This window comes from Triturus cristatus, chromosome 4_2 (assembly GCF_964204655.1).
Source record: "Triturus cristatus chromosome 4_2, aTriCri1.1, whole genome shotgun sequence".
Lineage (NCBI taxonomy): Eukaryota > Metazoa > Chordata > Amphibia > Caudata > Salamandridae > Triturus > Triturus cristatus.
Window position 1 is genome coordinate 845651521 of NC_140586.1, and position 20435 is coordinate 845671955.

Sequence of the window (20435 nt, forward strand, 5' to 3'; positions counted from 1 at the left end):
ATATTTAACAATGTCTATGAAATACTTGATTAAGGTTCACCTACTTTTGTGTATGTAACCAATTGTACATCCCTGAAAGGTAGCCGAAATGTGGTCAACTTTATTAAAACATTTAAAATGTCTGGCCCAAAATAGATTGTATATAATATCTACATAGGATACATATTAGGTAACTATGTAGTATGGTCCAATATTGCCATTGAGTTTTTCTGGTGACATCATATTCATAAACCATGAACCGAAGACTGAGTGGGTTGCAAATGTCATTAGACCCATAGGATGGCAATACAGGACCATATTAAATCTGGTACTGTTATTTATTGTTTATATTACCTATTTATTGTTGTGTAATTAACTTGAAAAGGCTGTTTACTTCTAAGTGCAGCTAACAATGATGCTGAAGGGAATTAGAATGTTTATGGGTTTTTTTCACATTTCTTGAATAAATGGTTAATAAAAACCAACAGAAACAATAGTGGTGAGGGTCAGTGAATTTAGGCAATCCTTTGGCTTCAGCGTTTACTATTTATGGATTTATTGGATTTACCACAATGTGCAAAATTTGCAGTGTTCACCAAAAATATTGTTTCTGAGATGGATGAAGATAATACTAGGCGAAGTGCCGCATAACTACTATTTTTGCTGCATAATTTAGATGTGATTGATTTGGTCATCCATTCCACTCACTCCTTGTCACCCTGACAGTGTTAAAGCTCTGCCAAGTGATTGGAGGAATGCCATGATGAGGATGAAAAACATATTTTCCATATTTTACGGTTCGCTGTGAATTATGGGTTTTTATACTATTGCATGTTGTGCAATAAAAGCACCATGACGTTCTCATTTTTTACACACCCACTCACACACATATATTACATTTTTAAACTCCAATGCTTTTCAACGTAAAAAACTGCCAAAGTTTTCCCCAAGAAATGTAAAGCTGCCCTGTTGGGAGCAAAAAATAATCTGTTGCTTCACATGACTAGGAGCAGCCCCTGCACGTTAAATTTCTAACAAGCTATGTCCTTCCCCTTTCCCAAGGAAGTTTTTTGGTTAGTGGTTATTGTGTTAAAAATGTCAAAAGGTGACAGATGCCAACACGTAAAATATAAAATCTCTGAAATACTTACCGGTACTCAATCATCTCAATGGTACCCCCCCCAACCCCCTTCCCCATGCTTCTTTATGGCCTACAGAAAACAATCTGGGGCCGGGCCTGTTACTGCACAATAACAATTTTAAACAAGCATTGGCATAGCCAATAGGTCTCGCCTTTGGGACCTTATAAGTGTTTAGCCATGCAACAGTTGCATAACTAAATACTTATAAGATCCTAAAAGCGAGACCTATTGGCTATGCAAAGCGGCGTGAAAGTGATCGCGATCAAACATCAAAGCGTCTGCGAAAGTAATCGCGGTAAAGCGCGGCGCGCGCGCCCGCGCACATGCACTGTAGCTCTAGGCTGGCCTGGTAGCACTTTTTGGCGCCCTCTCAATAAGTCTCGCCAGACCAGCGCATGCGCTGGGTCAGGCGAGACCTAAAAAACCTTGAAACTTGCACGAAACGTATATTCCAAGATTAGCTCCTTGTGTGTGCACATTGATAACGTGCGACATTCCGACACTGGCAGAGTCCGGCACCCGCCTCTTCACACCTGACTCTGCAACAGAGGAGGGCAGCAGGGCGGGAGCGCGCGCTCACCCTGGGCTCCGCGCGCGGCTCGTAGCGTTCCCAGACACTTCCTGATCCCTGCTCTCGAGAGGGCGGCTGCAAAGCATTACTGGGCTTGCCAAGTGAGGTGGTCTGGGCGGGGCATGAAAGGTCGCTGAGCAGAGAGGGCAGACAGCAGAACTCCTCCAAGAAGGTGAGCAGGAGGGGCGCGCCCTCTTCACGCTTTATAAGACCCCGGGGGCAGCGCGTACCCGCCTAAAGTCCCAACACGTGGCCTGGGCGAGCTTCATGCATTGCCTGAAGGTCACGGCGGCTGCTCTGGAAGTTTCTGCTTTCTTCAAACGAATAACCTGGAAGCATTCCGTGCCGTTGGCACCACAGAGCTGTGCCATCTATTCCATAAAGGGACATTTTCTCCTGATTGGCAATATACAAGTTATGGGCTATATTAAAAGATCTTTGGGAAGGAGTATGAAGGTCTTTTCTGCTTCTTGTCCTCCAGTTGCCTCTGCATTGTGTTTTCCCATGTATGTTCTTCGTTTATTTTTTTTTTGGGGGGGGGGGGGGGGGGGGGGCGGTGAAGTAAGATGATGGGCTTGCTTCATAGTAGGGCCAACTCTAGCTTTTGTATGAATGTGGTTGATAACTCATTCCTCGAGTCTGTTGTACTATGAAATATCCTGGATAAACATTTTGTGATACGTTCATATTGTGGACAGAATATCGAGGGCACAAAATACGTGTATGCCAACATTTGAGAACAGGAGAGTGGGAACATTTGGAGAAGCAGACAAAGTTTAGGCAGGAGACAGCTAACATAAAGCCTACCTGAATAGGGGCTACTGACACGTATGAAAATATCGAAATGTAAGTGCTTATAGAGAAAGTATAGATGTACTATTATTAACTCCTAATCTATGAACTTGGAAGATATTATATATTTTCACTAACAGATATGTGGATGATATCTGAAAATCTGAACTCCTTACCTTTTGCTATTTTGTCTTTTGATAGCGTGTCTATGATATTTGGTACCATCGCGATTCCTACCTCGATATTCTGGGGGGACACCCTTGTGTCTAGTGATGGGGACACGTTATTTACTGCTTTTTGAAAATACTGACATGGCCAGCGATTTATTGATATGCACTGATTTCTTTATTATTTTGCGTCAATGGTCTCCTTGAGCGTGTGTGTTTTCCTGATTGCATCCCTTATACTTGCTCCCTCCTCCAATCTATGCTTTTGATATTACTCATTGGAATTTTTTTCACTCCGCTTTCTCAGTAAGCACAACGTCTGGACTAGGTTTTGAAATACCCTATTTAAGATTCTGCGTTTCCGTTTTTCTTATTATATACCATAGGGTCCCTCTGGTATAGTTGAAGATCCCTTGTGTATCCCTTCACAGTTTTTGCCAAAATCAATCCTTCTTCCTAATAACATATATTTGTATATTAAAATATGTTGATATATTTAGTAGTTTTGTGAAGCGGTATGCCTTACCTAACAATTATTTCAGAGTTGTAGGAGGCAAGGTGAAATGTTGAATGGAGCAGGAACGGGGAGGGCAGAGTCTAGTTGCATGTGGACTTAGGCCTATTACCCACACTCTTCAATTGTAAGCCCCACTCTGCAATGACATATTTAAAAGGTAAGTTCAAATAGTTTACATAGTCCTGTTGTGTTCTCACTGCAAGGCTCACTGCGTTCCATAGCTAGTGTCCCAGAAATACTAGTGTCCTGCCACCCCATTTCAGGCACTTGTAAGTGATCAAGTAGGTTCCTGGATTGTACATGGTAGACCGTCATTTTTTTAACATATCCTAAATGCTGTGCCCTTGAAGGGTGTGTGCATAATACACATGACATTAAAGTTAAGCCTTTCAACCACCATTACCATAATTTAGGGTTGGCTGTCTCTAATATTGTTTTCTGAGAATTGAGACAGTCTGGCTGCCATGTGGGCAGTCTTTGTAGCACAACAGTAATATTATTTTTATCCCAATCTAAATAGATATACCCCAGGGGTCTCCAACCGGTCGATTTTGAGCTACCGGTAGCTTGCCAAGACCCCTAAGTAGCGTGCGCTGGTAGCATCGCAATTTAGTAGCCCACTGACATCGTTATAATATTTCGGCCTTTGTTTATAGAGACGTTGGCTGCCCTCACCCACACCAGCTGCTCAGATGGGCTTATCTGAGCTTAGCTGGGGAGGGGCGGGCCAAAGAGTATGGCATTGTTCCTCCAGTAGTCTCTGCGCTGCCGCCACCTGCCTTTCACACCCTAGCACTGCACTTTTCATCCTGCGCGTCGAGTGCTGATGCGGAGAAGCAGGCATGGCAGAGCGGCCGGTGCTCTAAAGTGTGCAGGTGGCGCAAGCAGTATTAAACTGCTACCGGGGCCTGTGCCAACTGCCTTATTCAGCCTGCCACCAGTTCGTCCGGAGCAGGAGGTAAGCTTAAGGAGCCCTGCGTAGGCCTGATCAGCTCCACACCCGTAGCGAGCCCCACCCTGGCCTGATAGTTGTATAGGCGAGGGGGCTCAGTGGCAGTCCAGGGCACATGAAATCATAAAAGAAACGGAGTGAAATGCTGCCTTGTAATATAGATTCTATCTATGTCTGTCATGATCTCTCTAGTGTTTCAGTTAAGCTTGATGGTTGCACACTACAATGAACTGGAAAGTGATTTTGTTTTCCGCTTCAAGAACTTAACAATGTTAAATGCAAACCATTAAAATCATACGCATACAAGTCTTAAGTTGCAGAGAAACACTTCAATTGCATAAAAGAGGATACGTGCTAAAATTCCCAGGTTTAGGTGAAACGTTATAAAACAGTGTTTCTTATGAGTGTCATTTTCTAAGGCTCACTTGAATAAAACATTAGGCATGCTTGCTGCTGTGTTTGCATACAGTCTCATGCTAGAACATTTTCAAGGTGAGGCGATGCTTGTCGGAACGTCTAAAATTGTCCATCAAGCTGAGGGAAGTGGCGTCATGATCCATTATGTACCAAGTGTTCTTGATGCCGGTGGGTGTACGCTCCGCATCCATTATGTACCAAGTGTGCGTACTGTCGGGGTGTACGATGCACATCATATGCATTACCTATCCCCTTACTGGAAGCAGCAAAGGTAGGAGGCCCCAAGGGGCACTCTGCCTCGCTATTATATTACAAATAAAACATCTTGATACGACAGATAAACAGTGTTCTCGGCTGTCACAACAGATAACTGTCAAGGTGGGTTACACATGGTGACAGTTTGCCTGGTCAAGTTCACAAAAATATGCCCATTCTTTGCAGTGCGGGTAGATGGCCAAGTGTGATAATGCACAAAATGCACAATTTTGAAGAGGGATACTTTTTTTTTTTAAATTAAAGTTTCGAATCACAAATAATGTAATTTAAGTAACACACTAACTGGAAGAGCAAGGTGTAAATGTGTCTTTACAAAAATATATGTCCATCTTTGATTCCCAGAGATGCCAGTGGACACGTCACATGCAACTATCATCAAATCTTGGCTTTCTGCCCAGTAGAACGTTGCATTAAGGGCCTTATGTATGTGCTTTTACAATTGGAATTTTAGGCTCAAAATGTCACCATGCAAAATGTAATCTAAAAAGTCTGGACTGTCTGAAAGTGTTGCAACCGATATGAAGTCACTTGGCTAGCCCTGATATTATTGTCAGTACAAATATAACCCTCCTGCCCTCATGAATACACAAACTAAACTCAGCGGTTGCACAGCCAATTGTAGTTCAAACACTAGTTCCCTTACAGCTGGGCATAGGGGCGTCGCAGAAAAAATGTGCGAGTTTCTTGGACTTCAGTAGCTCACGATGAATTTCACTGACCAGAAGTAGCTCTCACTACAGAAAAGGTTGGAGACCCCTCATATACCCTAGTCAGGGCTCTTGTCGGTTACACTCAGTTGCCTGGTGTAGCAGGAGGAATTTCCTAAGAATGCAGAGCTGCATCTCGGTGCCCTTTGGGCAGTGAGATTGTAAGTATATGAACTTTTACGGAGTACAAATGAACAATTGAGATAATTCATAATAGTTTGGTTAAACAACAGACATACACTCAGGAAATAGGCTCACCTATTCTGCCAAGTTTCTTGTCTACTGCAACATTGCACTCCCTTTTCAGGGCATCATTTAATGTACTATGTAAATCTAGTAGTGATGCCATGATGTGCAAATAATTACCACAGTCCGGAGGTACTATTTTCTCACTGCATTCAGGACTTTTGTTCCAGAAATGGTAGATCCCTTCTAGTAATAACCTTGTACAAGTAGTTACTACTGCATTAGCACGGGAAGTAATATTTACAGTTTTTGCAATGTGACGTCGCATTACTCTCCATGAGCTGGACTAAAAGTGTGGTAATGGATAAATATGCAGTAATCCAATAATTGCATATTAAGCCTGTTTCCACAGCACTCTTAGTGAGACCCGTCGCCTAGTTTTTGCTGCTGTACTACGATATGCAAGAGGTATATTGTTACCTTAAGTGACCTAGCAACTGTATTTTGTGCAAAAAAGCGCCAATTTTAATCACCAAAGCATTCTTAACTCTTCCATATAGAAAGCAACAGCTGAACAGAAGTACACAAAATTTGCTGGATGGTAGAACTTTACTGAAGGATTGCGTTTTTGTTGGTTCAGTGTAAATCTCTTCTGTAGTTTTCAACACATTTGTGTTTAAAAAGGTGCTCAGGTTGGGCATGAATAGGTTACATCTTAGAGATATCTAGACTGTTAATTCACAGATTTGCAAATCCATTAAATAAATAAGTAAAGGCACACTATTGCACTAGGGAGATTTTTCTTCCTTCGCGCATAGTAGATTCACAAATCCAGCTCCAGATTTGCAAATCTGCTGTATTCACAGAAATATTTCTGTTGCATGCTTCATTATACAAGAAGGTTCTCTATTTTGCAAAAGAAGGGCATAGTGGGTCACAGTGAATCTACTTTGATGCCCAGTTCCAAGGGGGAGAGGATGTGGAGTTACAGGTAGAGCGGTCGACCTCGATGCTGGGGAACCGTGTTTGTGTCTCGGCAGGGGTTGGCCACCTACAGAGTGTAAGGTGCAGAGCTTTGCCAGAGGCCAGGACCTCTGACCAGTCCCTCTGTGCATGGCTGAAAGTAATGCATAGGAGAGGATGGCTACCCACAGAGTGCTGGGTGAAGAGCCTGGTTCTTCAGCCAACTCCGCTATGCACAGTGAGTTTGACTGCACATGGAAAATTGGCTGTAGGGTCTGGGCGGAGGCAAAGCTCCACAGTTAACCCGGCTGCTGACGGGTAAAGGCAGTGCAGGGGTTGGCCACCTACACAACATTAGGTCCTTTGGCTAACCCTACAGCCACAGACTTGGAGATCTAGCACTGCAAACAACCCCAATACAGCCATGCGCAGTGGGATTGGCCACGGACAGTGTTGGGTGCAAGGTCTGGCTGGAGCTAGGCCCTACGGCCAATCTCACTGCATACAGGTGAGGGCTGCGCACATCAGTGGCTTATTGAGGGGGCCGCACCAAGCATAGAGGCCATGCACTGTTGCCAACTGTATCCTGGATGGCTGACAGCCTGGAGAACGAAAGCAAGCCCTCTGCACACAACCATGCACAGCCGGACTGACCACCAATAGACTGTTGAGCAAAGTGCCTGTGCAGTGACCGGAACCCACAGCAACCCCCGCTGCATACGAGCGAAGGCCATGTACTGCAGGCAATCGCTGCCAGCAGATAGGCCAGGGGGTGGCCAGTTGCCGGGCTCTGCAGCCAAGATCATGATGTGGATGCCAGAGGACTTGCACCGCGGAGGTTGGCTGCCCAGAGAAGGTTTGGCGCAGGGTCTGGCAAGAGGCCAGGCCGTGTGACCAGCCCGGTGATGCACTGCTGAACGCTGTGAACTGCGGGTATGGGCTGCCTATGATAAGTCGGATAGAAGGGCTGGGCTGGAAGCCAGGCTCACGGCCTTGTGCAGCCAGGGATTGCCGCGAGAAGAGGGATCGGTGCAAGGACCTCTTCAAGTTTGTATATGTTTGAAAATCTCCCAAAATGCAGTTGAAAAACCTAGGTTAAAGTTCGATTATGGTTTGCCTTGATTAACACCTAAATATATGTTTAAAACACCCTGATAAATACACCTAAAAAACAAACAGAAAACCGAAAAATCTACGAGATAAGCAAATTTATGGTAAGGAGCACAGTCCATACCTCCAAGAGCCAGGCGAACCATTATTCACACACCCGATGCGACACTTATGATCTCACAATATTTATGCCGCCAAATAATGCCATCTAAAAATGAAGTGCAATTAAGCGGCACATAATGAAACCATTTAATAATATTACATTCACTGTCATTTGTCAAAGTGGAGCCGTGGCCTAGTGTCCAGGGCTGCAGACTGTGGACCTGGGAAACCAGAACTGAGTCGTGGTGTCTACTCCTCATCCTGTGATGCTGGGAAAATCCCTTTATCTCCGTATGCCTTACAAAAAGTGGTAAGGGTAATGTGATATGTAACTTCATGTGTAAGATGATTTACTATATTTGTAATTACATCTGTTTAGGGCGAGGTCATTAGTACTGCATTTGGTGTGCGAATTATAGTTTGAATGGCTGTTGTGCAACTATTTTCTAATCTTTGCACAGCTCTTTTCGTGATTTGCATCTTGAAAGGTGCAACGAGCAGTTTGCTTCACTTCACAAAATGAACAACCTGATAGGTAAACTGATGTCGAACATGTGAAAGAATGCAAAAGAAACCAAGACATGCAGGACATTTTAAGAAGTGTACCCTTCAGGTCCTATTGATGTTTGACCACAATGTCTGCACATAGGCTCACCGATTCTGAATATAGGGGCAATGCGTGGTGCAAACTGCGATGGCCTTCTGATGAGGGCCCTGGCATGTATTATATATTTTTAAAACAAATTAAGCACTGATGGGTACAGCTTTTTGGCCAATGCGTAGCAGATCTTCAGCACAATCCAGCAAGAAATGGTTCTCTTCTGCACTGCCTTGCCTTTTTTCTCCACAGAATCCCACAAAGAGCTGCGCCCAGTAGCTTTTGGCACAAACTACGTAGATGCTCAGTGCTCTCTTGAGATCCAAATAATGGAGTCTCTCCTCCTCTTTAGATGGGTGAAAGGGAGATTAGAACGCCAGCATGGTGATGGCTTGACAGGTGTGGAACTGCGTCACAACTTTCAGCAGAAAGGAGACCAGTGTCCACAGAACAAGCCCAATGTCTGCATCTAGCCCTTACTTTGGTTTTCTTTCCTATAACTGCCATTATTTAGAATTTGTAATTTTGGTAATTCATCACAGAATCATTTGACACGTTCTTTTCCTTTAACAGATTTTGGTGTTGGAATTGACAGCCATGTCACGATTGCTGAGTCGGATAAGCCATATCGCGTTCCATGTGAAGAATGGCCTGCAGCTGGCTAGCTACTTGGTCAATGGATTACGCTTTCAACTGTTTGCAGTCAGGAGCAGCAAGGGAGCCCGACAGTTTGCCTTTAAACAGGGTTCAGCCATTTTTGTTGTCAATGAAACGTCTCCAGGAGAACAGGGAGTACTTGAGAGTAACAGGTCCATCTTGAGAGGAGAATCAATCGGATGGATTCATAATCTCCCTAAAGAGCATGAAATGGAACGCTCCACAGGTGTGGGCCTCCTCTATGACGGAGACTTTTCAACTGCAGTTGATACAGCTTCTAATGTCTGCTTCGAAGTGGAAGACGTGGATTGCATTTTCCAACATCTCTGTTCTCATAAGTGCAGGATAATGGTTCCGCCTACCAAAGTGGAAGATGACGAAGGGTTTGTGACTTATTTTGTGGTGAAGTCGGTGGTAGGAAATGTCTGTCACACGTTGGTCGATCGGTCCCGATATCAAGGTATATTCTTACCAGGGTTCCAGAAAATTGAAAGCAATAGCACTCAATTGGACGGTGTGGTCACACACTTTGACCATGTCACCTACGCCTCTCCCAGTCTTAGTACACCAGGTGTCCTTGAATGGTATGAAAAATGCTTTGGCTTCAAGAGGTTCCAGCTGAGTCATGACGAGAAGCCAGGGGAAGGTTACGTAATCCAGGGGGCAGGCGTGGGCCTGCGTTTAACTGCCATGCAATACTGGAAGTGTAGCAAGGTGGGTCTATCATTCTCATCTGAGGCTCAGGAAAAGGACTGCAAGTTTGTTATCGCAGAGTCCCTGCCAGAGCAAGGGCAAAACCAGGTTGACACCTTTCTTGAGCAGCATGGTGGAGCAGGCATCCAACACATTGGCCTCTACACACCAGACATTCTTGTTGCTGCCAAAGTTCTCCGAGATGCTGGGGTGCGGTTCGTCACTCCACCACCAGACTATTATTCTGAGGTTTCCAAGGAGACGGAGATACGTGAGGCTGGGCTGGACCTTGCACTCCTCTCTCAGCTTGGCATCCTCCTAGATGGAGAGCTGAAGGGAAGTGAGACCCATCCCTTGACGATGGAAGCTAGGAAGCGATACCTGATGCAAATCTTCACTCATCCTATCTTCTCAGAAGATACCTTCTTCCTAGAACTCATCCAGCGTCATGGCGCCTCAGGGTTTGGAGAAGGAAACATCAGGGCCTTGTGGAAGGCGATACAAGCATATATGGACAGGCAGGACAAAACTTTGACACCCTAGATGCTGTGCATTTTTTGGTGCCCTGCTCATTTAGGGCTGCAGTTTGGAAACTATTAAGAGGTGTATTAAAATGCTCGTATATAACACTTTTTAACTCGATGTATACCTAAGAGCGAGTTAATGCATCTGATGCTGATATATGGGTAAGTTCTAAGGCAAGGCACGGGTTTGAATACTAGTGACTTTGCATTCTGTGGCGGCTGATAAAATGTGTACCACACCGTGGGGGGATTATCGAATACTGTTATTTTTATAACTATCGTGCTGCAATTCTGTGGTGCAAAATGCAATCGGAAAAGAGGTTACTTCTATTTATTGATATTTAATGGTGCTTTTGACTGTTTCTTATATGTGGTTAATTCAAATAATTGTATATTTAATATAAAACAATTAATATTCTTAAGTTGATTGAAATGGAAACAGCTCAAACTTCCCCGGAGTGCTGAACATCGCTCCCTGTGGCTGTGCACACATATAGACTAGAGAATGCTTAAAAAAAGTACTGACTAGGACATCTTTGTAAAAAAGAATCGAGGTGGACTGTTTTGACCCCTCAACATCTCCAGCCGCCCCTAATCCCGCAACTTTAAAAAGCTTTTAATTTTATTTGTTACAGTACACATTAAAGAGCGCCTGGGCAGTTTATTTGGAGTGCAGTTCATGTAATTCCCTGTGTGACTTTGTGTCCCTTTACCTTGCTGAACCACAGGTTGTCACATCATCACAGGACATGATGTAGCTGAGTGCAGTGCCACAGCAGATGGACTCCAAATTATCTAAAAACCTCACTGAGGAGAACATCCCTTGCAAAAAAACCATGGTATTTTCCTTCAATGTAGTGAATGTATACGTTCATGCTTGCTGTCAATCACTGAGTTAAGAGGTATGTTTTTTTTTTTTAGTTCAAAACTACGAGTCCGACATTACTGGCAATAGCATCCCTTGACTTCAGAACTTCTCTTGACATCACAGCAAATTGCATTACATGACACAGAGGGGCATATTTACGAGGGAAGTGGCGGAGTGAGGCGTTAGACTTCCTGGCTTAACACCTCACTCCACCACTTCAGAAACGCAGGGCTGCACCATATTTACAAGAATATGGTGCAGCCCTGCGTTCCCCCCCATGGCTGGCACTACACTTATCAGCCTAGTGCCAACACAGGCACCCTTGCACCATAGTGCAAAGCTGTCTGCGTGCAGGGGAAGATTGTTTATGTACAGGAAGGCCCCCCTTCCTGCACATAAACAATCATTGGCCGTTTACTGTTTTCATGTGTGTTGCACAATGCAGTACTCATGAAAACAGCAAAAACGAGGAGAAATGAAACATTTCTCCTCGTTGCGCCAGAGTAAGACCAGGTTTTCCCTGGTCTTAATTCTGACATTGCTTCCTATTTGCGCCTCCCTTGTAAATAGGGGGCAGCGTTAGAATCAATGGATGTTGCGGTGGAAAACCCACTGCACCTCAACACCCATTGCCCACCCCTTTCACGCTAAGCATAGCATGAAAGGGGGCCTTATTTACAAGTCAGCGTCGAGCTACGTTAAGTGACTTAATGCTGCCTTGTAAATAAGGCAAAGCTCCTATCGCCACAGGAACGTCATAAAAAGAGGTGTTCCTGTGGAGATAGGTGATGCTGCTCACTAATTCTAGTGATCACCCTGTACCATGCCAAACAACCCTTATGGTGGTGGTTGAAGTCAACCTTGATAGACCAGCTATCCTAGTAGTAGCGTGGACAGTGCAGTCTGCAGGCTAAACTCTTGAGGGAATGTGAAGCCAGCTGTTTTACCATATGTAACCTTGAATACCAAATGAAAGGACACCACACAGATATATATTCAAAATATATATGTCTTTATTTACTTAAAAGTATCCCCTATACTCTTTATGAGCACAGAAGCACATTCGTTAAAACAAGGCAGTGTTTAAATATACAAAAGTTGCACAATTATGGATGGGCCAGGTGGCCAGCTAAACCATATACTAAAATAGTGGTATAAGAACCACGAAAAGAAAGGAAGGAAGGCCTTGGGAATCGCTGGGACGACAAGGAGCTAACTGTAGTTAGTGACCAGGAGGCCCACAGGATGCGTGTGCAGTGTTAAAAGTTACACGCGTGCACCTATTGATTTCAATGGGTGCGTAAAAGTCACAAAGTTAAAGGAAAAGGAGTCTTCCGGATGGACCAGAACCTAACAACTTGAAACCTAGACACTAGAGATGTTTCTCTACCCAGGAGCACCGGAGTACCAGCGTTACCTCACCCACAGGAAGCGGGTGCAGAGGGGTCAAAGTGCGTCGGGTTTCGTCGTGCAGGTCTATGGAGCCTGAGGATGAAGATGCTGCAGGCGGCCAGGCAGGAAGAGTTCGGGTGGATCCAAGGATGGATCTGAAGAGTAGACGACCTGCAAGCAGAGGGGACAATGTTCAAAGTCACTAGCCAGTGACCGGCGTGGAACCAGGAAGGAACCAGGCGATGTCGGGTGCCAACAGGTGAAGAAAGGAAGCTTGTCTCTGCAGCCACGTGGAAGTGAAGATGTCGACGATGTCCAGGAGTCACTCACGAGCTGTCCCACGAAGTCTCTAGCTGATGGCGGTGTCGGCTTCTTGATCGGAGCAAACCGGCCTTGGCTAATGCAAGCCACGCAGGAATCGATGGAAGCTTGGTGCTCTAACCAGCAAGGTCAGAGGGGCTGCTCCTTTTCACAGGAGCAAGGGCCAGTCTGGAGCAACCAGACCAGCAGTGTTGATTGTAGATTTCGTCTCCAAGATGGCCACTAGCCAACGGGCCAGTAACCGGGATGATGCGTCGAGTGGCAAAAAGAAAAAGGGCCCCACGCAGATCTCGTGGATGCTGGAGGGCTGGTCTTTGGTGCAAATGCTGCTCGGTGTTGGGGCTTCTCAGGGCCCAAAGCACAGCGTTGAGGATGCCTCAGGTGCTGCGCAGTCAGCTTGTCGTGGACGTTCCAAGATGGCCGGTCCCACGCCTCTCAGTGCCTCCACGGGTCTCTTCTTTGCAGGGACTGTGGATAGGGCTCAGAGATGTTTGGGAGTCTGGGTCTTGTCGGGCTCTGGGCTCGGTCTCCGGTGGGAAAGTCGGCGGCAAAGCAGTCGTTGAGTTGCTGGATGGTGCCTGTGTTCACAGGGTGGTCACTCCTTGGCCACAAGGGAGATTCTCTTCAGTCTTCTGTGCAGCAGAACGTCGAAGTCCAGGAGTTCTTCTTCTTAAAGTCGAGTTTCAGGATGATCTGAAGTCTTGGGACACAGCTCCTACTCTTATTCCAAATCTAGGGGCCGGATTACCTGCTAGGTCCCTCCTCTGGGTGGGACCAGGAAGGGGGGCGGTTACACCCCCTTTTCTTTGTCCAGTTTCGCGCCAGGACTGGGGCTGGCGAGCCCCAGCTCCGGTTTGAACTGGCATATGCACAGGGACACCTTGTGTGCCCCAGGCATGTCTCAATCTATTCAGCCCTCCCTAACCCACTACACAAAATCCTGTCTGTGGTGGTGCAGGCACCTCCCCTGACAGGAAACCCTTTGTCCACACCTCCCAAGCTGGAAGGACTCCCAGCAGCAGGAGGGCAGACTTTTGTCTGTGGTGGCAGCATCCATTTTGTGATGCTGAGGCTCTGTCTAACTTTACCCGGGTTTCAGGTTGGGTACATGTCGTGTCCCTCTAGAAGGGTGGAATGCTACCCCCGTCGCCAGAATTGGCGAGGGGGTAGTATTCCAAATCGTATGACACCTTACTCGACATGTTTTGATAAAGCCAAACCAAAGTTAGCATTTGACCGCGAGGTACATAATGCACTTAAGAGTATATGGTATGGCAATATCATGAAAAAGCTAAAGGACGTGGTTCTGAAAGCTGCAGACAGGCTCAGCTCATGCCAGAGCATCATCTCACATGAAACCAAACACTCTGCCTCCAGGATTGTTAAGGCCTGCCATAGGAGTGGCTGATAGGTTACCACGTGTCCATATATGTTAGATATAAGTAAGAGGTGATTACACCAACTTACCCCAGCTGAGTGATCAGCCAGTTGTGTCAAATAGTGAGGCCAGGCCAGGGGTGGCATAATACATGCTGCAGCCCCTGGTAGGCCTTGGATACACCTATGCCCTGGGTACCTGGGGTACACTGTTACAGGGTCCAATAAGGTGAACCAGTTCCAATTGGTAATGCACCTAGTGTGCATTGGCATTAATTTAGGGAGAGAGCAGCATAGCTGTGGGTCTGATTAGCAGGCCCACAGCCACACTAAGTCATAAAACCAGTGAAGCAAAAGCAAAAATTTGGGGTGACCATAGGATAGCAGACCCTACTCTCCTACAATAGGGGCTTGTAAATATGCCCAGAGTTTTCAAACTGTTCCATGTAAACCACAAGTAGCTTGTACAGAAGACTTTGGCTTTGCTTTTTCTGCATTCTGATACTTGCCGGACGTACAGTAATTTGAAACCTGTGTATATGTTGGACCAGTCAAAAGAAATTACTCCATGACATTATGACAAATACGTGACAAGAGGCAGAGGAGTGAGGCATACTTTTCAAATGAGTACCTGGTTTTCAGAAGGTGTTTGGTAGTACCCTAATACTGACCAATAGCAGTGTGCAGAGTCCAAGACATAGTATCTTAATAAAGACCAAGTTCAATCACAGAGCAGAAAGGGTGGGAGGGTCAATGAGGAATCTGCAGCTAGACAGAATTTCTACCAAAAAGAGCTTACCGAAGGTAAGTAACTTGTTGCTCTAATAGACGTCAAGTTGCAGATTCCTCACTTTTTGAACAGATAAAGCAAAACCTATTCGGATTCGTGTCTGTGAATAGACTCAAACTAGGAAATCTTGCAGGACCAAGCGGTGAAAATGTACCTCCCGACAAACCAGACTGTCCAGGAAATAGTGCTTTGTGAACGTGTGTAGGACACCCATATAGCCGCCTGCCAAATGTCTTAGACGGGGATGCTGTGTGCCAGTGCAGTGTTGGCAGCTTTGGCCCTGGTTGAATGGATATGTAGTCCTGTTGGGGACCAGAGCTTAATTTGAGCTGGTGGTTCCCGGTGCTCGGCACCGGCACTTAATTGCGGGAACCTGCTTTTATGACAGCAGCCACAAGGTGGTGCTGTTTGTGTAGCTTAAAGAGGAGCAGAGAAACAGATGTTTGTTAATTTATTATACATTAAAAACAACTAATACCTGCCACCCAAGCCATTCTTCAAGCTTTGGTGGCCTTGAACAGTCTGAATTTTCACACTTCAGTGTGATGGTTAGTAGTTCTGTAAGTATAGGGGCAATGCGTGGTGCAAACTGCGATGGCCTTCTGATGAGGGCCCTGGCATGTATTATATTTTTTTTTAAACAAATTAAGCACTGATGGGGACAGCTTTTTGGCCAATGCGTAGCAGATCTTCAGCACAATCCAGCAAGAAATGGTTCTCTTCTGCACTGCCTTGCCTTTTTTCTCCACAGATTCCCACAAAGAGCTGCTAGTGTGCCCAGTACCTTTTGGTACAAGCTACGTAGAAGCTCAGTGCTCTCTTGAGATCCAAATAATAGAGTCTCTCCTCCTCTTTAGATGGGTGAAAGGGAGATTAGAACGCCAGCAGGGTGATGGCTTGACAGGTGTGGAACTGCGTCTCAACTTTCAGCAGAAAGGAGACCAGTGTCCACAGAACCAGTTTTTGTCAAATGAGCTGTCTGAAGATCCCAGTTATTTTTCGCTAACACATAACATTTAAATAAATAGCCTGTAAATTAATATCACAAATATTAAAAAATATATCAGGAATTACAAAAGCAATTTTCTTTTTGTAATTAAGAAGTGTGATACAAAGAAAGAGTTGAATAGGAGCAAAACAAACCAGAACACTTTACGTGGTGATGTGCAAATGACACATATTTACAGAAACTCTATTTCCAAACATAATTGTTTGTTCACTATATAGTTTTATCAGTAAAGCTGCATGTCAGTGGGAACGTTTGTGGCCATTTCAATGTAAAATGTGCTGATTACAAATGACTGGGTGCTCCCACGTCATGTTTTAGTTATGGGTTTATTACAAGTTTTTAAACATGGTTTGAGAAACATTTCTTACCCCACCCTGATGACAGTTAATTAACTAAGAGGTAATTGAGGGGTCATGTGTATCCTATGTGTATCCTATGTGGTGCTAGATTTGTATTATATAAGGAAAAAAGGTTTAGTCCATTAAATCAAACGAGTTTTTTTGTACAGCAGACATGCTGAACTCGCTCATTTGGAGGTGCTCGCATATGTGATAATAAAGAAAATGGTGGCTAAATGAATTAAAATATTTGCCCACGAACACAACATTTGAAACCAGTTTATGGGTCGAGCATTACAAATAGGTCGAGTTGATTAGGTCTAGTAAAATGTTATGATTTTTCAAGGCCTGATTAAACGCACATCAATAAGTCTGGACCAGATTAAGGTCTCAGTGGGGCATGAAAAAGGGGGAAAAGGGAAACCAGTATTGTATCCCTGTTGAAAATTGCATCACAACTGGTGACTCAAACAAGGGCTGATCTGACTATCAAAAGAAGACATGAAAGGCTTGAAAGATAACCTTTAACTGTGCCAACAACCAAACCTTGTTGGGCAGGATACAGTAAAAAAAAAATAACAAAGTCAGATAACTTGACCTGGCGACAGGAATGGGGGGGTCTATCTGGCATATGCCACACAAAGCCACATCTGTCCCAGAGACAGGAGTTTTCGTCGAGGGACAACTTCCTGCCAAGATGATTTCAACCATTTACGGAAGAAGGTTGGAGGTGTTCAGCTGTCGCTGTTCAATCTCTAAGCATGAAGAAGGAGAGTGTGGAAGCCCAGGTGCAGAACCCTGTCCCGTTGCTGTGATGGCAGGTCGTCCCAGAGGGGGCAACCTGGTTGGAGAACATATGCTGAAGCCCAGGAGTTCTGGAAACCATTCTTTCTGTTCCCAATCCAGAGGCTCTAGAATGACATGGGCCCAGTCTCTCCTGCTCTTCTTGAGAACCTGGGGAAGGAGTGGTATCGGCAGGAAGGCATACAGGAGTAGAGTGTCACTCTCTCTGAGCAAGAGACACATTGGAAACCCCAATGCACAGAAGTGCTGACATTGCGCTTTCCCTGGTGGTGAAAAGATAGCGTCACAGTTATCTTCATTTGCAGAAGAGACCTTGCACGACCTCTGGGTGTAACTACCATTCATATTTCTCTAGGCTTCAATGACTGAGCTCGCTCCCCACCACCTAACATTCATTAATCCTGCCTGGAAAATCCCTTGGTGGTCCAGCCATTTCCAGAGGTGCAAGGCCTCTTGACACAGGGCCTGTGATCCCACCCTGCTCTGTTTGTTGCAGTGCCACATGGTGGTGTTGTCCGTAAGCACCTGTCCTAGCCTTCCCTTGGTGGTTAGAAGGAAGGCTTTCAAATCCAAGCAGATGGCCCTCGGCTCCAGAAGACTGATGTGAATCCACTGGAGACCAGTGTCCTCTGATCACCATTCCCTGGTGGCCGCACCACCCCAGAAGTGATGTATTGGGAACCATTGTCAGCTCTGGGTGGAGAAGGGACAGAAATTTGCCGCTGACCCAGTCGTGATCCAGATCTTTTCAGTCTGAATCTGAATGTGGTCGAAGAGGTCCCCTTGATGTTGGTCCCCTGAGACTTCAAATCACACTGATGAGCCTGCATATGCCACCTGGCGTGCTAGACCAGCATGATGCAGGGGTAATTTGTCACAGCAGCTTCTGAGTCTACCTCACTGGAATCCAGGACTGAGGCTGAAAGATCAGGACCATAGCTGTAATGTCCTAGACTGTCATTCCCAGTGTAAAGGCACAAAACCGAACTGTGTCCAGAATGGCCCAGATGAAAGGGAGTGTCTGAGGAGTGATCAGGTGTGACTTTGGAAACTTGATAGTGAACCCCATAGATGACAGGAGGTGGCAGATGACTGTCTGGAGCAAGCCTACCTTCAACAGCCAGTCGTGGAGGTAGGGGAAGACCATAATCCCCAACCTTCAAAGGTGTGCTGCCATCACTTTTGTGAACCTTCAAGGGGCACGGGTGAGACCAAAGGGTAGCACCATGAACTGGAAATGTTCTTCTCCCACCACAAAGAGCAAGTAGCGCTGATGGGCTGACAAAGGACGATACATGTTAGTATGCATCCTGCTGGTCAATGCCACCATCAAGTTTCCCAGGTCATGGGCAGACAAGACCTGGGCTAAGGTGAGCATTTTAATTGTCTGCTTCCAAAAACGTTGAGAGCGCATAGTCTAAAATAGGTCTGAGGCATCCATCTTTCTTGGGTGCTAAAAGGTAGCGGGAATAACAACCACAACCTACTTCTGGCAGAGGAACCTCCTCGAAAGCTCCTTTTGCCAAAAAGGACTTGCAAAACAGAGAGCTGGTCCTCTTTTAGTCACTGGGGGAAGGCAAAAGCTGTGGTGGCGAAGAAAGGCAGGAAAGGATGTTTCCCTTGCAGACAATCTGCAGAACCCACCTGTCCAAGGTAATGGCCTACCAAACCGGATAGAATCAGTGGATTCTGTCTCCCACTGTGTGACTGTGCTCTAGGAAGGACACGCTGTAGAGATTGGTGGGTGGGGCTGCAGGGGTGGGGGGGTAGACTGCCCCCCCCCCCACTGACCTTGGCCCCCCCGGGCAGGGGGCACCTTGGCTTCAAAATTGCTGGGGCCCCTGGGGTGGTTGGACCGGCCATGGAATGGATCCCCTCGGCCAATGCTCCGAAATGAGCTGTGGAACTGCTGCGGTTGGCAAGGTGGGGAGGAAAGAGCCAGGGAGCAAGCTGTAGCCCTAAACCACTCAAGAACAGTCAGTTTTATCCAAGAATAGGCAAGTCCCATCAAAGGGCATTTCCATCAGTGAGGACTGGACATCGCTGGAAAACTCAGCTGATCTCAGCCACTCATGGCAGCGAATGGCAACACTGGTGTCTGTAGCCCGCCTGATGGAATAGGTGATGTCCAAGCCACAACATATTGTGAACCTCTTTAATCACTTGAGATGGAACAGGATGAAGGTCTTCAACACCAAGGAGAACTTGTGCACTTGTGCCACTGCATCCCAAAGGGCATGGGGATAATGACCCATCAAGCAGTTGGCATTAACAGAACGGATGGACAGGCTAGTGAAAGAGAAGACACATTTGCTGAATGTTTCCACCCTCTTAGATTCTCTGTCCAGGGAAGTGTTTGTACATGGTGTCATGACGGTGTTCTTGCGAAGTTGATTCTATAAGCAAGTTTAGTTTTCCAAGAAACTAATCCAAACTGTCATGCATGTATATGTGTGTCACAAGTCCATGTGTAAAAGTGAGGGCAACTTTAGGAAAGGCCTGTGTATGTGTAATATGGCAGTGTTTCCTTCCCGGCCTAACTGAGACACATGACACTGTCGCATTGTCATGTGACTCGATAATTAGACTTTTTCTTAACTTATGAAATATATTGATGCTGATCTGGATTGACTAACCATTTGTACTTTTTGCTTTCTGTAGTGATTCTTAAATTGAAATAAACCTTCATGGTTTTGACTTTGAATATTGTCCTGCACATGGTTTCCTTTATTTGCCTTGGGCCCTCGTACCGTTGGGACTCGCGAGGCCCCGGTCCTGCCAATTGTCCCTTTGATAATTTATTAGTGCAAAACACCAACAGTCAAAAGGGGAGGATCATCAGTGTTGGTGTTATAGACTGAGCATATGGCGTAGCTTCCTGCTCTTAGAGCCCCGTGTACATCTATTCATCTGCCCTGATTATCATTCGCCATGCTCTGAACTTGCTGTAGTTCATTATGGGCAAGTATGACGACCACCTGTATTGATTTCTGTTGAGATGTGACTGCAATAACATCATATCCCAGCTGCTTCAGTAGGGTCCGATTCTCATATGGTTAACACATTTTCGGTAAACAGAATCCTTGCTTTTATATTCCTTATCTGCTTCAGGAGTCACTTAGTGAGGCTACTAGGTCTCTGACGCTCTGTGTTGGTTTATTAATACCAGAAATGTAATATTCA

General features: G+C 45.6%; 1 protein-coding gene across 1 annotated transcript; it reads left to right on the forward strand.

The window, feature by feature from the left end:
* The first annotated feature begins 1667 nt into the window (after nucleotides 1–1667).
* On the forward strand, nucleotides 1668–11015 carry HPDL (4-hydroxyphenylpyruvate dioxygenase like). The gene is made up of 2 exons (XM_085602831.1): nucleotides 1668–1864; nucleotides 9053–11015. The coding sequence occupies exon 2, from the start codon at nucleotides 9077–9079 to the stop codon at nucleotides 10370–10372; it is 1296 nt and encodes a 431-aa protein (XP_085458957.1). The 5' UTR covers nucleotides 1668–1864; nucleotides 9053–9076; the 3' UTR covers nucleotides 10373–11015.
* The last annotated feature ends 9420 nt before the right edge of the window (nucleotides 11016–20435 follow it).

Excerpts from the sequence above, each read along its gene's own strand:
- HPDL (XM_085602831.1), top strand. The coding sequence starts at position 9,077 with ATGTCACGATTGCTGAGTCGGATAAGCCATATCGCGTTCCATGTGAAG.